This window comes from Salvelinus namaycush, chromosome 3, assembly GCF_016432855.1.
Source record: "Salvelinus namaycush isolate Seneca chromosome 3, SaNama_1.0, whole genome shotgun sequence".
NCBI lineage: Eukaryota > Metazoa > Chordata > Actinopteri > Salmoniformes > Salmonidae > Salvelinus > Salvelinus namaycush.
In genome coordinates this window covers 68,291,437-68,313,420 of record NC_052309.1, presented here as the reverse complement: position 1 = coordinate 68,313,420, position 21,984 = coordinate 68,291,437, and the positions used below count along the sequence as shown (strand labels likewise).

General features: G+C 46.0%; 1 protein-coding gene across 1 annotated transcript in view; it reads left to right on the top strand.

Moving 5' to 3' along the window:
• The window catches only part of LOC120035901 (inactive phospholipase C-like protein 2), an 81,671-nt gene that overhangs the window by 27,712 nt on the left and 31,975 nt on the right, over positions 1–21,984 (top strand). Inside the window, exon 2 of the mRNA XM_038982368.1 lies at positions 18,616–21,105. Within this exon, the coding sequence (XP_038838296.1) occupies positions 18,616–21,105 (2,490 nt within the window). The remainder of the gene's footprint in view (positions 1–18,615; positions 21,106–21,984) is intronic.

Below are 21,984 nucleotides of genomic sequence, written 5' to 3'. Positions count from 1 at the left end.
CCCTCGCTCTCCCAGCCCCCCTCCCCCGTCAGCGGCCCTGCCCCTGGTCCACCCTCTACGCTGTTGAACACCCACACACACATAGCACGGGTGGTCTTTCAAAGCATACACTCCACAAATAAAGCCTGTCGTTGTTGAAGCCATCAAGTACTGTACACTGTTCTCCCTCTTGATACAAACAAAACAAATGCCTTATGTGGCCCCATGAGATCTATGAGTAATGCACTGTGTGTGTGTGTGTGTGTGTGTGTGTGTGTGTGTGTGTGTGTGTGTGTGTGTGTGTGTGTGTGTGTGTGTGTGTGTGTGTGTGTGTGTGTGTGTGTGTGTGTGTGTGTGTGTGTGTCCTTTTATTCGTGCTTTTGAAATGTTGTACCTACTGTGTAGGTTCAAGTTCACACGTCATTTCCTATCTTCATCTCTTCTATCTTTTCCAAACCTCCTCTTTACGGAGGGTAGGGTACGGAGGGTAGGGTAGGGGGGCAATGGTGTACCTCTATCCCGGCTATCACCAGGCAACAGCAGTGTGAGTGCCCCCGTGGAGACCCCTAATGACAGGGAATAGAGAGGGACTAGCCCGGGCAGGTCCTCCCATAAACATCACTGTGATGTAGCAGCTGAGCTGGACTGTAGAGCTGCTGTGGTGGTGGTGCTGTTAGTCTGCCTGCCAACACACAGCATGGGGCTACACATGCACTGCAGGAGAGGAGCCAGAATAACACTGGAGGAACCACTTTGCATCTTATCTCCTCTCTTTTTATCCTCCTCTTTTTGGCACTGCATAAAAAGGTGTGTGTGTGTGTGTGTGTTTGCGTGTGTGGTGCTTACGTACCTGTGTGTCTCCCTTTTTGATTGTGCCGTGCATATCATTCAATGATATCTCTGGAGAAGTGAACAGGTTCAGCTGGTAAAGAATATATTTTGAAATTGTTGAAACTTTTTCAATTTTGCTTTTGTTACAGGTCTAGCAATTAACCCAAGGCAGCCTGAATCTGACACATGTCATGCTTAATTTGCGCTAGTTGTAATGGAACAACTGTTGAGACAGGCTGCTTTGTGTCCTGATTCTAATTGAACAGGCGTTAGAGAAGTCCCCTGTTAGCTGAGTCAACCAGGGTCACATCTACTGTGGCACATAGGGCTGCATAATAATTGAAATAGGAATGAATACACAATGAGGCTACAGGATAGATAATAAGCAGTAGCAGCAGCATATGTGATGAATTAAAAGTTAGTGCAAAATGCAGATAGTCCTGGTAGCTATTTATTTAACTATTAGCAGTATTATGGCTTTGGGGTAGACGCTGTTCGGGAGCTTATCGGGTCCAGACTTTGTGCATCGGTACCGCTTGACGTGCGGTAGCAGAGAGAACAGTCTATGACTAGGTTGGCAGGAGTCTTTTTTGGGCCTTCCTCTGACACCGCCTGGTATAGAGGTCCTGGATGGCAGGGAGCTCAGCCCCAGTGATGTACTGGGCCGTACGCACTACCCTCTGTAGCGCTTTGCGGTTGGATGCCAAGCAGTTGCCATATCAAACGGTGATGCAGCAAGTCAAGATGCTCTCAATGGTGCAGCTGTAGAACTTTTTGAGGATCTGAGGACCCAGGCCAAATCTTTTAAGCCTACTGATGGGGAACAGGTGTTGTCATGCCTTCTTGACGACTGTGTTGGTGTGTGTGGACCATTTTAATTCCTTAGTGATGTGGACAGCGAGAAACTTGAAGCTCCACTACAGCCCCGTCGATAGGTGCGTGCTCGGCCCTCCGTTTCCTGTAGTCCACGATCAGCTCCTTTGTCTTGCTGATGTTAAAGAGAAGGTTGTTGTCCTGTCAACCACACAGCCAGGTCACAGTCCTCCTCCCTGTAGGCTGTCCCATCGTCGTCGGTGATCAGGCCTACCACCGTCCTGTCGTCAGCAAACTTAATGGTGTTGAAATTGCATTTGCAGTTGCTTAGAGAAAGAGATTTTGTTTAACAAATAATACATATTTTTCTCAAAAAGGTAAGTGTCCAAGTTATTATTGCTATTATTGGTAATGGTGAGAGGTTAGGATGTCTAGGGGATAAAATATATAAAATAATCAAATAAGCTGAATTTAAAATAAAAAATTGAATGACAAAGCTGTAAAACATGATCCTAAATATATACCATCAACTTAGTGTGAATACCATTAGTGTTAAATATGAGGTTTTTAGCATGACATATCCTTTATATATTTTGACACTTATTTATTTGACTGTCAGTATGTATTTGTTGTCAATATTTTGGCACCAAACTGGTGCCAGTTGTGGAAAAAAGTCAATAGTTGGAAGAGTTGCAGAGTTAATTGAAACTAATGCCTTTGTTGATTAGAGGTTATTTTCATTAATTAGGCTATTTTTTTCTTAACCGTATGGTCTATCCACTACAAACTCATGGACAATATGGACATGAATATACAAAATGAATACTATATGTAAATAAATAAATAAAAATGTATTCAAGTATAAATTACCAAAGTTATAATGGATTACCATAGATTATCTGTTAATTACCAAAATTACTGAAGATTCCGGTAACTTTGGAAAATTACCAGTGGCTTTCCAACCCTAGCTAGATGTAATGCTGAGTAAATGATGATGAGCGAGAAGGAGAGAGAGAAAGAAAGTGAGACAGAGGGAGACAGAGAAAACAGCAGACCTGGGAGGATTCATTCCAAGGCAGATCATTATCTCTGCTGTTTACGTGGCACAATAGATAGATTTTCCCTCATCACGCTGAATGAAGCAGCTTGTTTTTGCCGAGGAACTCCTTGGTGCAGAGTGGTGTTGTGTCGCATAAAATAAACTGTGGTTGTGTACACTCTTAGAAAAAAACTGTTCCTAAACGGTTCTTCCGCTGTCCCCATAGGAGAACCCTTTTTGGTTACAGGTAGAACCCTTTTTGATTACAGGTATAACCCTTTTGGTTTCAATGTAGAACCCTCTGTGGAAAGGGTTCTACATGGAACCAAAACGGGGACAGCCAAAGAACCCTTTTAGGTTCTAGATAGCATCTTATTTTCTATAAGTGTAGTCGGATCCAATACCTGGACCTGTAGAAGGGGAGAAAATGAGAACACAGCCTTGGTTGAGGTACATTGTGTAAATAAATAAATTAAGGATATACCTTCCGTAGACTGGTGAAATGATGGAGGACGCAAATCTCCTCAGGCCTCCTACACCCTCACACTTACCTTGAGTTTCAATACAGGTTCAGGCTGTGCTGTATTCTGTCTCATTCTGTCTCATTCATATGAACCAATGTCATAGGATAAAGAGCCCTCCTGTATTTACGGACATTCGGTGGGACATCAGTTGCATTGACCATGAAAACTCTCTCCTGACGCTCAAACCTTACATTTGAGTCATTTAGCAGACGCTCTTATCTAGAGCGACTTACAGGAGCAATTAGGGTTGAGTGTCTTGCTCAAGGGCACTTCAACAGATTTTTTCACCTAGTCGGCTTAGGGGTTTGAACTAGCGACCTTTCAGTTACTGGCCCGCTCGTAACCGCTAGGCTACCTACCTTAGAAGGCACTTAGAGCAAATGTCAAGTAAACGTTTGTTGTTTTGTCAAACACACTTTGGCAGCCTCTCCTTCCAACACAGATTTTCACTCTGTCTCTGTCTCTTTCTGTCTCTCTCCCGTGTCACTCAGTGCTCTTTTTCAAGAATCAATGAATGTGATGGTAGTCAATAACACCACTCAGTGTGATGTCCCTGACCCTGTCGCAGGGAACCTCTCTCTGCACTGAGCCTGAGGAGATAATAGCCCTCTATACCTCATAACACCCTGCAGACACGCACAGGCCACAAGGCTGCCCTCACCTGACCTCAGCCTCAGCTCCAGCCCAAGCCTCATCCCCTGCCTCAGTCTCAGCCTCCTACCAGTCCCACAATCCACTGCTTTGTGTCCTTACATACCAGGGGAATCAGGTTGCCATGCTGTGAAAGTGGGTCAGGTGACATGGGGGACTGAGGTGTCAGCTTGTGTTCTTAAAGCTTTTCCCGGCTTCTCTGCTTTCATCTCCCCCCACTCCCGCTCTCTGTCCAGAAGTCTCGGAGGGAATCCTGACCTTAAGAGAAGACGAAGAGATGCCAGACGGGTGGTTTTAAGAACATGCTGTGGCAGCTCTAAAAATAGGGTCCACTCCCTCATGCTTTCCCTGCGTTCCCCCTGGCTGGCCCTATGGGTGGATAGCTGGCTCCACTCTGTCTCCTCTCTGATTTCTCCCCATCTCCATCCATCAGCAGACCTGACCCTGACATCCCTCCTCCCTCCCTGCTGCAGCAGATCCCTTACTGGGAAGGCTGCAGCCCCCCATCACCTTGAGTCCTCCAGCCTCCTGCTCAACCATGGCCTACATTTTGTCTCCTTTACAGGAACTGTGCAATGAAGTTGAATATCGTATCAAAGCTAATATAATTCATCAAGACAGAATTATCTCACTTCAATGAAGGAGAGGCTGTACTAATTGTTGAAGATAAAAAGAATTAACAGGTGATGTTGGTTAACTAGAGTCAATGAGACAGCCACAGTACCTCCCCTACCCGTTCCCTGTTCACAGACCGGGGCTGTAAATACTATGTTATTACAAGTTTCTCTCTGGCACTCCAAGTCAGCCATAGCCCATTAACATTTACCTGCACTGAGAAATGATAATATATCTATTTTTAATTATTTAAAAAAACAGTCTTAGCTAAAATGCTGCCACCAAATATGACCTTAAAAATTGCTTTGATGAACGATCAGTTAATGGAAGTAGTAGAGGGAGGGAGAGAAATAGAGGGGCGAGAGAGAGAGAGAGAGAGAGAGAGAGGAATGTTGCCTGCCTGGATAGTGAATCTGGGGTGAGTTCTTCTCTCTGGAGAAGGCAGGAACAATGAGAGCGAAGGGCTGCTGGATCTCCAGGCCTCTCAGGGAGACAGAGACAGAAGGAGCCCAGGAGAGGAGCAGGCTGCTGGGGATTATTTATAGAGTTGAGTGGGCTTCACGGGCACGCTCTTCGCGGGCGTGGAATGTATCAGAGAGAAAACGCATCATTCATCAAAAGCCCTCTGAGACATATTTTTATTTAGCCAAATACAGAGAAAGAGAAATATATATATATTTTTTTTTACAAAAACTTCTGGCTCATTGTGTAGTAATCTGCCTGGCCTTCTACGACTCCCTCCTCAACTCCTACTCAGGTGACTGAGCTCTACTGAACAGCAGCCAATTAGACCCCCCCTTCCCCTGACTGTGTGTGTGTGTACATGTTTGCTGCCTGGTGTGTGTTTATGAATGCATGTACACTACCATTCAAAAGTTTGAGGTCACTTAGAAATGTCCTTGTTTTTGAAAGGAAAGCACATAATTTTTGTACATTAAAATAACATCAAATTGATCAGAAATACAGTGTAGACATTGTTAATGATGTAGATGACTATTGTAGCTGGAAATGGCAGATTATAAAAAAATATATATATATCTACATAGGCGTACAGAGGCCCATATTCAGCAAACATCACTCCTGTGTTCCAATGGCACGTTGTGTTAGCTAATCCAAGTTTATAATTTTATAAGCCTAATTGATCATTAGAAAACCCTTTTGCAATTATGTTAGCACAGCTGAAAACTGTTGTGCTAATTAAAGAAGCAATAAAACTATAAAACTCACTGTTGACGTTGAGACTGGTGTTTTGCGGGTACTATTTAATGAAGCTGCCAGTTGAGGACTTGTGAAGCGTCTATTTCTCAAACTAGACACTCTAATGTACTTCTTGTTCAGTTGTGCACCGGGGCCTCCCACTCCTCTTTCTATTCTGGTTAGAGCCAGTTTGCACTGGTCTGTGAAGGGAGTAGCACACAGTGTTGTACGAGATCTTCAGTTCCTTGGCAATTTCTTGCATGGAATAGCCTTCATTTCTCAGAACAAGAATAGACTGACGAGTTTCAGAAGAAAGTCTTTGTTGAGTATCTGGAGCATCAGCCAGAAACAGTCTAAAGAAGGCCAGAGTTATTGCTTCTTTATTCAGAACAACAGTTTTCAACTGTGCTAGCATAATTGCAAAAGGGTTTTCTAATGATCAATTAGCGTTTTAAAATTATAAACATGGATTAGCTAACACACCGTGCCATTGGAACACAGGAGTGATGATTGCTGATAATGGACCTCTGTACGCCTATGTAGATATTCCATTAAAAATCTGCCGTTTCCAGCTACAAAAGTCATCCACATCCTTAACAATGTCTACACTGTATTTCGGATCAATTTGATGTTATTTTAAATGGACAAAAAATTTGCTTTTCTTTCAAAAAACAACGACATTTCTAAGTGACCCCAAACTTTTGAACGGTAGTGTATGTATGTATGAGGAGGTCTAGAATAGATTGCCGGACTGAATTGAGTGTGTGTCATATTGTAGTAATTGTATGCATGGATTCAGGACATCAATGATGACCTCGAAAAACAAGATGTTGGAGAAACTAGATTATGTGTGTGTGTGTGTGTGTGTGTGTGTGTGTGTGTGTGTGTGTGTGTGTGTGTGTGTGTGTGTGTGTGTGTGTGTGCACTGTCTGCGTGTGGACAGTGCAGGATTCCCCTCCTGCCTTCCTCCCCCTCCCCCTCCCCTTCCCCATGGTTCCAGATGGGGAGATAAAGGCGAGGAGAAAGAAAAGGGGAGTGGAGTGGAGGTGCACTGCAGCAGCTGTACAACTCTCAGGCGACAATCAAACAGGAAGGGGCACCTCTCTTCCCCCTTCAGCTGCATTGCAGACTGCAGCCAAGGTTACCACAGTCGCCGTGGCGATGGGCTGAGGTATTCAGAGCGCCGAAGAGAGGAAAGTACAACTAGCTTGAGGAAAACGTACCGGCCTCTCTCTCTGTCCCATAATGCATTTATTTATAGCCAGAGAACCTTCATATGCTGACTGCTGCAGCTCACAGTCTCACACTCCAACACCGGTTGAAGTTTCAGGGCTGGGTAGCGGGGGGAACCATTTGTATTTGATTGCATTGATATAATCCGTCTCCCCATGTCCTCTGTTCTCTTTCTGTCTCTCCCTCTCCCCCCTCTCTCCCATTCTCTCTGTGTGTCTTTGATTTGCTGGCAGTCTGTCATATCGCATGAAAGCCTTATCTCCAAGGAGGGACTAAATGCCGTGGAGATGTGTGACAAAGGACTGGCAGCATGATATTTCCTCTTAATCACACTACTTTCCATTCATCTGTTCCCTCTGTCTGTGATAAACCAAGCTGATGCGCACTCTCGCTCTCTCCGTAACATTTACCACACAGCTACAGGCTACATGTGTGTTGTTTCTGGAGGTATAGGCCTAGTCGAGTCGTAAACAGTTGCTGCTGTGTTTAAATTAGGTTTGAGGCGTTTAGGGAACACCAGTCTTGATGTTCCGTCATATGACCTAGGAGCTACAACATTCCATAAGTTTGTAAAAAAAAAAAGAAAGAAAAAAAGAAGGTGAGTAGCAGTAATGCTCCTGTAAATCTAGAATGACTACAATAAACACAGAGTTGAAAAAGAGGGGGCAGTATAGAAGTCCTGTCAACAGTAGGCTATCCTCACTCACACACACACATTCCTGTACCTCTCTCTTTCTCTTGCTCTCTTTCTCTTGCTCTCTCACTCTCTTTCTCTCGCTCTCTTTTTTTCTCTCTTTTTCTCTCTTTTTCTCTCTTTTTCTCTCTCTCTCTCTCTCTCTCTCTCTCTCTCTCTCTCTCTCTCTCTCTCTCTCTCTCTCTCTCTCTCTCTCTCTCTCTCTCTCTCTCTCGCGTTCTCTCTCTCTCTCTCTCGCGTTCTCTCTCTCTCGTTCTCTCTCTGCAGCATCAATCTAATGTCTTTATTGCGGCTCAGTGACTAGCTAGCGGCAGATATCGGTAAGGGGTTTGGAGAGACCCATGGGTCAACGCACCAGTGTCAATAATTACACCTCCTTCATCAGAAGTCATCCGTATGGAACTGGGCAAACACACATTCATGTAAAACCTAATCAAACGTCACACTGTAGGCAAATGTGACAATGACAAACATGACTGGAATATGACGAAGGCTTTCATGTTACTATTCCATTTTTTTAATGGAACTGAACATGTTGAATTTGAAATATCTCCATTGATCCACTGGTCCACCAATCACCAATAAAGTGTAACGACACACACAGGAGCAGTGGTGTTGCTGGGTAGGTTGTTGTGATCAGCGAAGGAGGGATATTCAGAGGTGATGGGACATGGTGGATCTGAGATGGCAGATACCAAAGATGAGCAGATTCAGTGAGCTTCAGAAAATGCTCACACCAAGGCAGATCATACAGTGGTATAGTGCAAGAGGTCATACACATAACTCCTAACCCTAAACCTAACATCGAACTCTAATCCTACCCTAACCCTAAACCTAACCACTATGCCTAAAATTGCCTTTTTCCTTGTGGGGACTGGCAAAATGTCCCCACTTGTTCAACTTTTCCTTGTTTACTATCCTTGTGAGGACTTCTTGTCCCCACAAGGATAGTAAAACCAAACCACACACACACAGTGGGAAAAATCTTTAAAGAGAAAATGTACCTTCTAAGCATTAAGAATGTGATTCAACAGAGAGAGACAATATGACAATGTGAGACATTGCGGCGCAGGCGACAGGAACACTTATCTGACCTAATCCACAGAGATACAATGTTTCTTAGAACATCTAGGAGGTGTGATTTAAAACATTATGGTTCAAAGAACATTCTCTAACCTCCGAGAGATGAGACAGGAAGCGACCCCCCCCATGTCAACCCCTATGTCTTACCACCCTCCAACCCCCCTCCATCTTACACCCCTCTCCCACCTTCATCTTCCCTCCTCCCTAAGTGTCACCCTCAGAGGGCGTACGCCCCTCCCCCCTTCAGTTCCTCTACCTGTCACAGGGCTGAAATAGTAATGTACAGGACTAGATAATTGTCCCCATCGGAGATGCATGGGGCTGGATGGAGAGAAGAGAGGTAGAGGAGAGGCAATCAGCAGGGAAATGAGATGAAGTACAGGAGAGGAGAGCTGCTCTCTCCCTCCCCATATTCAGAAAGGTGGGATATGATGAACGACCCTCCAGGTTGATCAGAAATGCAGTGTAGACATTGTTAATGTTGTAAATGACTATTGTAGCTGGAAACGGCAGATTCTTTAAATGGAGGATCTACAAAGGCTTACAGAGGCCCATCATCAGCAACCATCACTCCTGTGTTCCAATCCAAGTTTATAATTTTAAAAGGCTAATTGATTATTAGAAAACCCTTTTTCAATTATGTTAGCACAACTGAAAACTGTTGTTCTGATTAAAGAAGCAATAAAACTGGAAGGCCTTCAGACTAGTTGAGTATCTGGAGCATCAGCATTTGTGGGTTCGATTACAGGTTCAAAATGGCCAGAAACAAAGAACTTTCTTCTGAAACTCGTCCGTCTATTCTTGTTCTGAGAAATGAAGGCTATTCCATGCGAGTGTGTACTACTCCTTTCACAGAACAGCGCAAACGGGCTCTAACCAGAATAGAAAGAGGAGTGAGGCCCCGGTGCGCAACTGAGCAAGAGGACAAGTACATTAGTGTCTAGTTTGAGAAACAGACGCCTCACAAGTCCTCAACTGGCAGCTTCATTATATAGTACCCGCAAAACACCAGTCTCAACGTTAACAGTGAAGAGGCGACTCCGGGATGCTGGCCTTCTAGGCAGAGTTGCAAAGAAAAAGCCATATCTCAGACTGGCTAATAAAATGAAAAGATTAAGATGGGCAAAAGAACACAGACACTGGACAGAGGAAGATTGGGAAAAAGTGTTATGGATGGACAAATCTAAGTTTGAGGTGTTCGGATCACCAAGAAGAACATTTGTGAGATTCAGAAAAAATTAAAGATGCTGGAGGAGTGCTGGACGCCATCTGTCAAGCATGGTGGAGGCAATGTGATGGTCTGGGGTAGAGGTCGACCGATTAATCGGCATGGCCGATTAAATAGGGTCGATTTCAAGTTTTTATAACAATCGGTAATCAGCATTTTTGGACGCCGATTATGGCCGATTACATTGCATTCCACGAGGAAACTGCGTGGCAGGCTGACCACCTGTTACGCAACTGCAGCAAGGAGCCACGGTAAGTTGCTAGCTAGCATTAAACTTATCTTATAAAAAAACTATCAATCTTCACATAATCACTAGTTAACTACACATGGTTGATGATATTACTAGGTTAACTAGCTTGTCCTGCATTGCATATAATCAATGCGGTGCCTGTTAATTTATCATAGAATCACAGCCTACTTCACCAAACGGGTGATGATTTAACAAAAGCACATTCACGAAAAAAGCACAATCGTTGCACGAATGTACCTAACCATAAACATCTTTTGCCTTTCTTAAAATCAATACACAGAAGTATATTTTTTTAAACCTGCATATTTAGTTAAAAGAAATTCATGTTAGCAGGCAATATTAACTAGGGAAATTGTGTCACTTCTCTTGCGTTCATTGCACGCAGAGTCAGGGTATATGCAACAGTTTGGGCCGCCTGGCTCGTTGCGAACTAATTTGGCAGAATTTTACATAATTATGACATAACATTGAAGGTTGTGCAATGTAACAGCAATATTTAGTCTTAGGGTTGCCAGCCGTTTGATAAAATACGGAATGGTTCCGTATTTCACTGAAAGAATAAACGTTTTGTTTTCGAAATGATAGTTTCCGGATTTTACCATATTAATGACCAGTGGCTCGTATTTCTGTGTTTATTATATTATAATTAAGTCTAGGATTTGATATTTGATGGAGCAGTCTAACTGAGCGGTGGTAGGCAGCAGCAAGCTCGTAAGCATTCATTCAAACTTTACTGCGTTTGCCAGCAGCTCTTAGCAATGCTTGAAACACAGCGCTGTTTATGACTTCAAGCCTATCAACTCCTGAGATTAGGCTGGCAATACTATAGTGCCTATTAGAACATCCAATAGTCAAAGGTATATGAAATACAAATGGTATAGAGAGAAATAGTCGACGCGTCATAATTCCTATAATAACTGCAACCTAATATTTTTTTACTGGGAATATTGAAGAACTGGGATTATTGAACCACCAGCTTTCGTATGTTCTGAGCAAGGAACTGAAACATTAGCTTTTTTACATGGCACATATTGCGCTTTTACTTTCTTCTCCAACACTGTGTTTTTGCATTATTTAAACCAAATTGAGCATGTTTCATTATTTATTTGAGACTAAATAGATTTTATTTCTGTATTATATTAAGTTAAAATAAGTGTTCATTGTTCATTGAGTATTGTTGTAATTGTCATTATTTCAAATATATATAAAAATCGTCCGATTAATCGGTATCGGCTTTTTTTGGTCGTCCAATAATCGTCCAATAATCGGTATTGTATCGGAGTTGAAAAATCGTAATCGGTCGACCTCTAGTCTGGGGGTGCTTTGGTGGTGGTAAAGTGGGAGATTTGTACAGGGTAAAAGGGATCTTGAAGAAGGAAAGCTATCACCTCATTTTGCAACGCCATGCCATACCCTGTGGACGGTGCTTAATTGGAGCCAGTTTCCTCCTACAACAGAACAATGACCCAAAGCACAGCACCAAACTATGCAAGAGCTATTTAGGGAAGAAGCAGTCAGCTGGTATTCTGTCTATAATGAGGTGGCCAGCACAGTCACCGGATCTCAACCCTATTGAGCTGTTGTGGGAGCAGCTTGACCGTAAGAAGTGCCCATCAAGCCAATCCAACTTGTGGGAGGTGCTTCAGGAAGCATGGGGTGAAATCTCTAAAGATTACCTCAACAAATTGACAACTAGAATGCCAAAGGTCTGCAAGGCTGTAATTGCTGCAAATTGAGGATTCTTTGACGAAAGCAAAGTTTGAACGGCACAATTATTATTTCAATTAAAAATCATTATTTATAACCTTGTCAACGTCTTGACTATGTTTCCTATTCATTTTGCAACTCATTTCATGTATGTTTTCATGAAAAACAAGGACATTTCTAAGTGGCCCCAAACTTTTGAGCGGTAGTGTATGTCTGTTAAAACTGGAACAATGCTGCTGAGTTGTGGGTTTGGATGACTTCACCGAGTGTGATTTCCTCAGACTGGCTCGCTGAGATTCTGTTAATAAGACAAGATTTTCTCATGAACAACTTCTGCGTGGGTGAGATTCAAACTCACCATGTGAGACTCTAAACTGCCATCATGTGAGAGATTAGCGTAACAAATACCAGAATGTTGACACTGGCTGTGTGAATCTCTCTCTTCCTCTCTCTCTCTCTCTCTCTCCTCGCCCCTCTCTTTCCACATCTTTCCTGCTCTCTGTTGCGTTTTACCCTTGTAAAAGGTGAGTGATGTGTGCTTAGCACAGGCTGTAGCTGGATTCAGGTATCACCCAGTGTGTGATGGTGATGAGGGAAAGGAGAGGTTGGGTAATGCCTGCATGGTGTGGTAATACCAGATCAGTGGAGTCTAACCCCTGATGACCTGTCACGATGCTGGGACATGCTGCAGGGCTCACCTCACCGGCCACGCTGGCCTGTCAAATCCACCAGGCTTATGGCTGTCTGGCTCCTCTGCCTGTATGTATGCAGGACTGTGTAGCGTAGCCGGAGCCGTGACTGCTTGTCCCATTGTGTGTGTCTGTGTGTAGGCTTTCATGCTCTGATCCCTTCCTCTGCTCATCTCCCCCATGAGTCACTGTGTGTTTGGAGAGATAGAGAAAGATGACGTCATCCGCTCTCCTCTGTTCCGCTTTTCTTCCCTTTCCCCCACGGCCCTGGGGTGTGTGTTATTCGTGGCTCCAGCTAGAGTTAGAGTTTTTCATGACATTCTACTTGTTGCAGAGGATGTATTACAAGGACTTTAGCAGAGTCGTTTGCTCTAGTACTAAGCAACCCAGACAGGCCTGCCGGTGCAGTGGCGTAGTGAATGGAGCAGTATGTCAAAGTCCCACAGGAAGAGTTAACCATACCTAAGGGGACGCAGTCATCACTGTCCTATTCAACGCTGTGGATTCAGCACAGCAAAACACACTGTTGGCTTTCACACTCTACAGGCCTGTGCATTGGCATGTGGCAGCAGCCGTATCTATCCTGAGTAGAGATGTGTGTTATTTGAGTGTCTGAGCTGTTTGTTTGTGTATGTAAGAGCAGTGTGCAGCTCCACTGCCTCTCTCTCTGAGCAGCCCTGTGTAGCCATGTTGTAGTGGGAGAGGTCAGGCAGACAGGGCACCCCCGAGGACCTCCACAGACTCCCATCTGGCCCTGGGGAGGGGCAGGCAGGCCTGATAGGGCTGGGGGGAGGGAATGATGGACAGAGGGTAGGAACACATGAGAAAGGAACGGGCGATTTGGAGAGGAGCTAATGAATTCTGATCATGGTGATGGATAAAGAAGTACATATACCTTGCAGCAACCTCCCAAGTCTTCCCTATGGGAGGTGGGAGGTAGGCACCATCATAAGGTTCATAATATGCAGTTAGTGGGATATTTAAGCAATAAGGCCCGAGGGGGTGTGGTATATGGCCGATATACTACGGCTAAGGCCTGTTCTTCGGCAAGACGCAATGCGGAGTGCCTGGATACAGCCCTTAGCCGTGGTATATTGGCCATATACGACAAACCCCCAAGGTGCCTTATTGCTATTCTAAACTGACTTGACTTTCAGCCAATCAAGTAGACATTTTATGTCAAACAGGAAATATCTTCATCCAGATCTAGCAAACTAGTCTTGTGTACCCACTACAGAGGACCTCACAAGGTTTGTCACACTGATTGTCTTTAAAGTTAAGTGAGGAGCATTCTCCACGTCGGATCTGTTTAAGGGGTAGCGGTAGTCAGACGAGCGTGTGACAGACAGACAGACAGGGCTGATGTGAGGAGAGCGGGTGTGACGCTGCCCTTCACAGGACGATGGGGCCTGTCTCACAGCCTGCCTGTCCCCATCAGCGTCACCCCTCCATCAGGCCCAGTCATGAACCCCCCCATCCCCACCCACCCCGACCTCGCTGGGGGCGCTCAGACGCCTTCACACATGGTTACCAAAATACCCCCGTCACCCCAGCGACAGCAGCAACAGGTGAGGGAGGCGAGATTGGGCCAAGCTGGCCTGCAGCTGAGCTGACCACCAGAACGGGGATGGGACTAACTGACATCTCTGCCAGGAAACCGCCTGTAGGAAGGGGTGAGAACATGAAGTGAAGGGGTGAAGGGGGAGGGGTAAATGGAGAGAGGGGATGTGGAGAATGGAAAGGGTGAGAGCGAGAGACAGAGAGAGGGAAATGGACCGAGAGAGACAGAGAGGGGAGAGAGAGATGCATGGATGGGTTTATTTGTATGTGCATTGTGCATGGGTCTAGGAAACAGGAATTGGAGGTTTAACGGAAGTGGCCGAGAATAACATGTGAAAGGGTTGTCCTGACTGACTAATTACTGTATTTGATTTTGTGTTGATTTTTTTGTTATCGTGACCTTCTTGTCTCCTGCAGTCCTTTTAGGACTGTGGTTTAAATGAACAATCGAACAACAAAGCCCAAAGTTCTCCAACCATCTCTGGCAGTCAATGCAGCTGATGTAGGTTAAATCAAGACGAAAACTCAACAAAACAGTATCTGTGTGACAATTAAAATGTTGTAGTCCACACACACCCGTGCCCAGGCATGTATACACACAGATCCCACACACACTCACCTTCTGTGTGCCTGCTTTAATGTGATGGAGGGAGATCAGAGAGCAACAGCTTGTCCTGCTGAGCCCTCAAGCTAATTATAACTTCACGTAGGGTCGGCTAATGAAACACAAGATTACCCACACCCTTTGACCTTTAGTGCTCACAGCACTTCCCAAAAGGAGGCAGACCTGGAAACAATCCCCCATGTTCAACACTTCGCCTCCTCCTCCTCCTCCTTCTCCTCCTCCTCCTCCTCCTTCTATCTGCTTTCTGTCTGAGAGAGATTCCCTCATGCACACACACATCCTCAGTGCACCACGCAGCTCAGTCTGGTGGACTCTTGAAACAGAAGAAAACGACAAGGTATCAGTTCTCCTTTTGGTACGGGACTAAAATAGAATCTCTGAGTCGCCGTCTGTAGTTTTCTTGTCCCGTGCAGAAGACAAATGGGGAGGGACTTGGAAGCCATGGTGAGGTTAAAGAGTCCAGGATGAGGGTGAAACGTGATCTCGTAATTATTGCCCCCAGGCGTCATCGATGTGGGCGCTAGGGGGAAGGAGGGGAGTGTATTGGAGGAAAGGGAGCAGGGGGAGGAGATGGGGAGCCCATGCAGGGTGGGTGGTGGTGTGGTGGTCCATGATGTTGTGAACTGCGTCCCAAAGGCACTCTATTCCATATATAGTGCACTGGGCCCTTATCAAAAGTAGAGCACTATTTAGGGAATAGGGTGTCATTTCGGACGCAATCTTACTCCCTCTGTGAAGTGGTTCACACAGCCCCTTCACCTCTATATCACCTGTTAGGCTGGGGTCAAGTAGCCTAGCGTTGGGGCAGCATTGGCCAGTAACCGAAAGCTTGCTGGTTGGAATCCCTGAGCTGACTAGGTGAAAAATCTGTTAACGTGCCATTGAGCAAGGCACGTTAACCCTCATTTCTCCAGGGTCACAGACAGTAATGGCTGACCCCTGGCCGTGACCCCACTCTCCAACGGTGTGTCAGGGAGGGTGGGATATGCAAAAAACACATTTCCAATTACACACGTGTGAAATAGGACAAATGATTATTATTGTACCACTGGTATCTGTTGAGTGAAGTAGCGCTTCTCTTCCCTCCAGCTGAACCAACAGACCGTCTTGGAGGTGGTTCATGTTTTACTATGCCCTGATGATTCCTGCCACTGTTTCGGACAACAACTGTATGCAAATGCCAATCATTTGTTGGAAAGGGGGGTGAAAAACCAAACACCTGCATTTATCCTTCCTTAGATTGTTTATGGCTCCCATGGCACTGGGGCGACCTGGTAAAGCCAAGGCCTGTTTTCCCTGGTGACCGGAGGCAGTTTTCTTTTACACCTGCTGTGCTTACCCTTTGATCTGTGTGGTCTGTGTACAGGTCCACAACACTCCATCTGTTACTGAGACGCTTTAACATGCTGTGCTGAGAATCCATAATGGACTAGGCATTTCATTATTTTCAACCAGGGATAATACCTTCTGACTTCAAACGGTTGAAATTCAATGATGTATAGGGTGTCTGACCAGAGTAGATGAAAACGTGCTTTGGTGAAATTTCACTTCCTTATGTTCTAAAATGCATTTTACCAAGACAGATATGTTCTGAGTCATTCAGTGGGGTCTTTCCCTGACATATCACTAACATTATGTCCAAGAAGTCGGATTTTGTAACCTAATACAACCGATAATAAGAACTGAGCTCTGTTGACAAAGTGGTGCCGCTTTGAGGATTTGACATGTTGTGGTGGTCATATGAAAAGTTGTTTCCGTGGGTCTCAAAAAGCAAAAGGAACATGACACGAGCTGAATTAAATGTAAAAGGCTTTGAAAATAAAAAGCTTGCGTTACACTCAGTGCTCCGTTGACATTTCACAGAGATATGCTTGTTATTCCGGAGAAATCGTGATGTTGCATCAGGCATCGTCTGCTACTGCCTGCCAGGTGTAAGATGGATGGCTTTGCTCTGGGGGGGATTTATCAGGTCTGTACAAGTATCTGCTGAGGTGGGGGGGGGGGGGGGGGGGCATACATACACACTCCTGGATGACCCTGTGACCTTCTTCCCTCCAAAAACACAAAGTCTCAGAGTTTAGACTTATTCAAATAGAGAGGATTCACAAAAAGTTCAGATTCACAGACAGTAGAGCTAGACTGAGTATCTTTCCGCCATTTAGTGTCATGAAAGATTTCGGAGCTCAGTTAAGTCGATGGCAAGTGACAAGCCGATAGCTCATTATGTCTGATTTGCCTTCATGAAAACCTCTTACAAGTCGATTCCCACTTTATCTTTCAGCAAGGAAATGTACAGATTCATACACATTTGGAATAGTGTCACAGATGTCATTATTCCCTGTGTGTGTGTGTGTGGTGTGTGGTGTGTGTGTGATCTCACTCCATCTTAGTACACAGGTCCAATAGGGATATTGGACAATATCTACTATACTGTACAGTGGTAGGTCTGAATGCCAGTTACAATGAAAGTTTCCCCATTTCTTGGCAGGAGGTATGGAACCTCTTTGCCTGTCTCTGTCTTTCTATTTCTCTCTGTTTATCGCTCTCTCATTATCTCTGTCTCCCCAGTCTTATAATCTGTAAGGATCCAGAGCTGCCCAGGAGTTACTGAGGGAGATAAGACTAATTAGAAGTGCACTGGGCTCTGCAAATATTGCAGACATGCTTTGCTAGTGCCTGTTGTCTGCCTCTAAAAAAGAAATGAATATACAAAGTTAATTCATTCCCCCTCCTGATAAGTTTTAATGTCACGTACACAAGTAGAGTGAAATGCCTTTCTTGCAAGCTCTTATTCTATCAATGCAGTAATCAATATCCGTAGTACTATAAAATAAAGTAAAGTAGAACATAACCACACGAGAAATAAAAATAAGAATAAGAAGAACATGAGAAAGTAAGTAAGTATTGTTCAATTCCAAAACTATATTTGTGTGTGTGTGCGTGTGCGTGTGTGTGCGTGTTGGAGTGTCAATGTGAGTGTGTGTGAGTGAATGTGTCCTGTGAGTGTGCAAAAAGAACAATAACAACATCTCATTTGTAGCTCTATTGTAGTTTGAAAATGTGTTTTGAAGGCCCTTCGGAGTGTTTGAGGAATGAAACTATTGAAACATTAGCCAAAACAAAATAGCCCTATCATTAAACTGAGTGCTGCACTTCTAAACGGAAACAGTCCTCGTACGGCATGCATTATATTACCATTTGTCTTGAGGAGAGACCGTGGGAGCCTTCACCACGCAGTTACACAATGTAAACTGGGAGCTGAATAATCAGACAAGGAAATATACATTTTGAACATGCATCTGATTATCATCCCAAAGGCCAATGTCTTTGTGTTGCACAATGCACAATGTTATGAATCTGTTAAAAATAGCATTGATTTTGTTATTTCTTCCGGCGGTCAGATGTCAGAGCAGGCACGGCATGGGGCATCCATGGCACTGTGCTGGCACTAATGACCAAGCCTCCGCGGGCTTGGCTTGGTGAGGGGTGAGCAGGGGAAGGATGGGGGGCGGCTGCGTGAAAACACAAATGCCCACCATGTCCTCCATAACTGGTCTTCTGATGACAGGTTATTAATGCCTGCTGTCAGGACCAGTGTGGTTTAGCACAGCCCAGAGGGAGGTAAATCAGATCCATCTTTACCTGCCAGCAGCACAGGGACAGTCTGTGTTGAAAAGTTGTGTCCACAGTGTACACATCCATCCACGTAGGTGTAAACTCTCCTTGCGATGAAAGGACTGCTCTGCTCTGTCTCCTAGTTTTTGACTCTCCTGGCTTATGTAATCAAAGTTATTTATCAGTCTCATCAATCTGTGTTATGTGGATGTGTTTGGAAAGAGAAAAGTCAATGTGTTGCTGACGCTCTCTCTCCATCTCTCTCTCTCTCGTTCACTCCAGGATGGCTCCAAGCAGAGGCAGGTGAGGCAGAAGAAGACTGTCTCCTTCAGCTCCATGCCCAACGACCGTAAGATCAACAGCACAGCCGCCTGCATGGCCTTCATGATGGAGGGCTGCGAGATGAAGAAGGTGCGCTCCAACTCGCGCATGTACAACCGCTACTTCCTACTGGACCCGGACATGCACTGGCTCCGCTGGGAGCCCTCCAAGAAGGACTCAGAGAAAGCCAAGTTGGAGATCAAGAGCATCAAGGAGGTCCGTCTGGGTAAGAAGACCCCTGTGCTGCGCAGCAATGGCCTGTCCGACCAGTTCCCAGACGAGTGTGCCTTCTCCATCATCTACGGGGACAACTATGAGTCTCTGGACCTGGTGGCCAGCACGGCTGATGTAGTCAGCACCTGGGTGATGGGCCTCCGCTACTTGGTCTCCTACGGGAGGCACACAGTAGATGTGGTTGAGCCTAGCCAGCCCAGCCTGAGGACCTCCTGGATCGGATCGGTGTTTGAGCTGGCTGACATGGAGAGGAATGGCCACATCGACCTGTTCAGGGCCACCCAGATCATCAAGGGGCTCAACCCGGGCATGAAGGAGTCCCGGATAGAGCTGAAGTTCAAGGAGCTCCAGAAGGCCAAAGACCAGTATGGGGAGGACATTGACATGGAAACCTTTGTGGAGGCCTACTGCGAGCTGTGCACGAGGCCAGAGATCTTCTTCCTGCTGGTGCAGTTCTCCAGCAACAAGGAGTACCTGGACAGCAAGGACCTGATGCTGTTTGTGGAGGTGGAGCAGGGCATGGAGGGCGTGACGGAGGACATGTGCCGGGGCATCGTCCAGAAGTATGAGCCTTCCGCCGAGGGCCGGGAGAAGGCCAGCCTCTCCATTGATGGCTTCACACACTACCTCCTCTCCTCAGAGTGTCACATTTTCGACCCCCAGCACAAGCGGGTGTGCCAGGACATGAGCCAGCCGCTCTCCCACTACTACATCAACTCTTCGCACAACGCCTCCCTTCTAGAGGACCACTTCTGGGGCTCCTCCGACATCAGCAGCTACATCCGGGCCCTGAAGATGGGCTGCCGCAGCCTGGAGGTCATTGTGTGGGACGGCCCGGACAACGAACCTGTGGTCTACGTGGGGAACTCGGTGGCATCTCAGCTAGCCCTCTGCAAGGTCTTGGATATTATAAACCAGTATGCATTTGAGAGCTCTGAGTACCCCCTCATCCTCTGCCTGGTGACACACTGCTGCATCCCCCAGCAGAGGGTCATGGCCCAGCACATGAAGAAGATCCTTGGAGACAAGCTGTACTTGGATGCCCCCAGCTCAGAGGACCACTACCTACCCTCCCCAGAGGAACTCAAGGGTAAGATCCTGCTGAAGGGTAAGCGGCTGCCCCCAAACTACCCCGAGTCAGAGGGGGAGGTGACTGATGAGGAGGAGGGTCTGGAGATGTCCAGGAGGGTGGGGGCAGATGATAAAGACCATCTCAATGGCCTTGGCTGCAAACGGCTGAGGCTGTGTAAGGAACTGTCGGACCTGGTCTCCCTCTGTAAGTCAGTGCAGTTCAGGGACTTTGACATTTCCAAGAGGGATCAGAAATACTGGGAGATGTGCTCTTTCAATGAGGTCGACGCCAACAGGTTCGCCAACGAGTTCCCCGAGGACTTTGTGTGCTACAACAAGCGCTTCCTCTCCAGGGTGTACCCCACTCCGATGCGGATCGACGCCAGTAACATGAACCCCCAGGACTTCTGGAAGTGTGGTTGCCAGATTGTAGCCATGAACTACCAGACCCCGGGCCTGATGATGGACCTCAACCTGGGATGGTTCAGGCAGAACGGGAACTGTGGCTACGTGTTGCGGCCGGCCATCATGAGGGAGGAGGTGTCATACTTCAGCGCCAATGCCAGGGAATCCCTGCCAGGGGTGTCCGCCCAGCTTCTCCACATCAAGGTGATCAGCGGGCAGAATCTGCCCAAGCCCAGGGGCTCCGCTGCAAAGGGAGACGTGGTGGAACCCTACATCTATGCAGAGATCCACGGCATCCCGGCCGACTGTGCCGAGCAGAGGACCAAGACGGTCTCTCAAAACGGGGACAACCCCGTCTTCGACGAGAGCTTTGAGTTCCAGATCAACCTGCCGGAGCTGGCGGCACTACGCTTTGTAGTGCTGGACGACGACTACATCGGAGACGAGTTCATCGGCCAGTACACAATCCCCTTTGAATGTCTGCAGCCGGGCTACAGGCACATCCCCTTGCAATCGCTGACGGGGGAGTTCCTACCCAATTGCACCCTGTTCGTACATGTGGCCATCACCAACAGAAGGGGAGGTGGCAAGGCCCACAAGAGAGGCCTGTCGGTGAGGAAGGGCAAGAAGGCTCGTGAGTACACCTCCAGCAAGACCACCGGTATCAAGGTGGTAGACGAGCTCTTCAGAGCATCCACCCAGCCTCTGAGGGAAGCCACAGACCTCCGGGAGAACGTCCAGGTAAAGTACTTAACATTCATTATATGTACAAACTTTTAGAAATTCTTTGAAGGAGCATTAAAGGCAGGCACTTTCCCTTGCATACATTACATCTGGAAATGACATCAAGTTGGGTGATGTGGAGATACTAAGCAGTCCTGATTGCCTCTCAGGCTGCATTTCCATAATGGAATACGATAAAACTGTTCAATCATTCCACGAGAGATAGAAGAAGACACCAATTAGGAGTGAGGGAGCCTGGGAAGAAGTAGTATAGCACAATTAGTAGCTAGACAGGTGCGCCCTTAGCACCTCACTGAATAGGAACAAAACGTTGTTGAAGTGACTCTCAGCTCGTTCTCTGTTTGTCGCTCCGATGGATAGAGAAACGTTGCTAATTGTGTTGTATTTACATGATGTAAAAGGCAGGAGCCGTGAATGAGAATGTCAGTAAAGCTGGACAATTAAAAGGCTTGTGTAAAGGGTCCTCATTAAGTGGCTGATGGTCTGTGTTAGGCTCTGTGAGCACCCTTATGAACCCCCCACAGAAATGATGAATGACAAACCAGTCATGTTTCATAATAGTTTGTTATGACCCCCCCCCCTTTCTCCCTCTAACATCACCGCTGAGATTATAAGTAGCCATCAATTTATGTTTTGCAATAGTTTATATATAGATGTTTGTCAGGAGAGGATGGCAGTTCGAGTACAGCTTGTAATTGTTGTTGTCATGATTGAAGGATGTAAAATGAAGCTTTTCTCTGTCTTGTCTGGTCTACTGTCTGTCTGTGTGATGATAAAGATGGGAAGTGAGGAGGCTTTACACGCCCTGTATACTTTGTACATCAGCTGTCTGGTTTAGACTGGCAGGCCTCTTGTCCTGTCTGACAGATTTGAGAA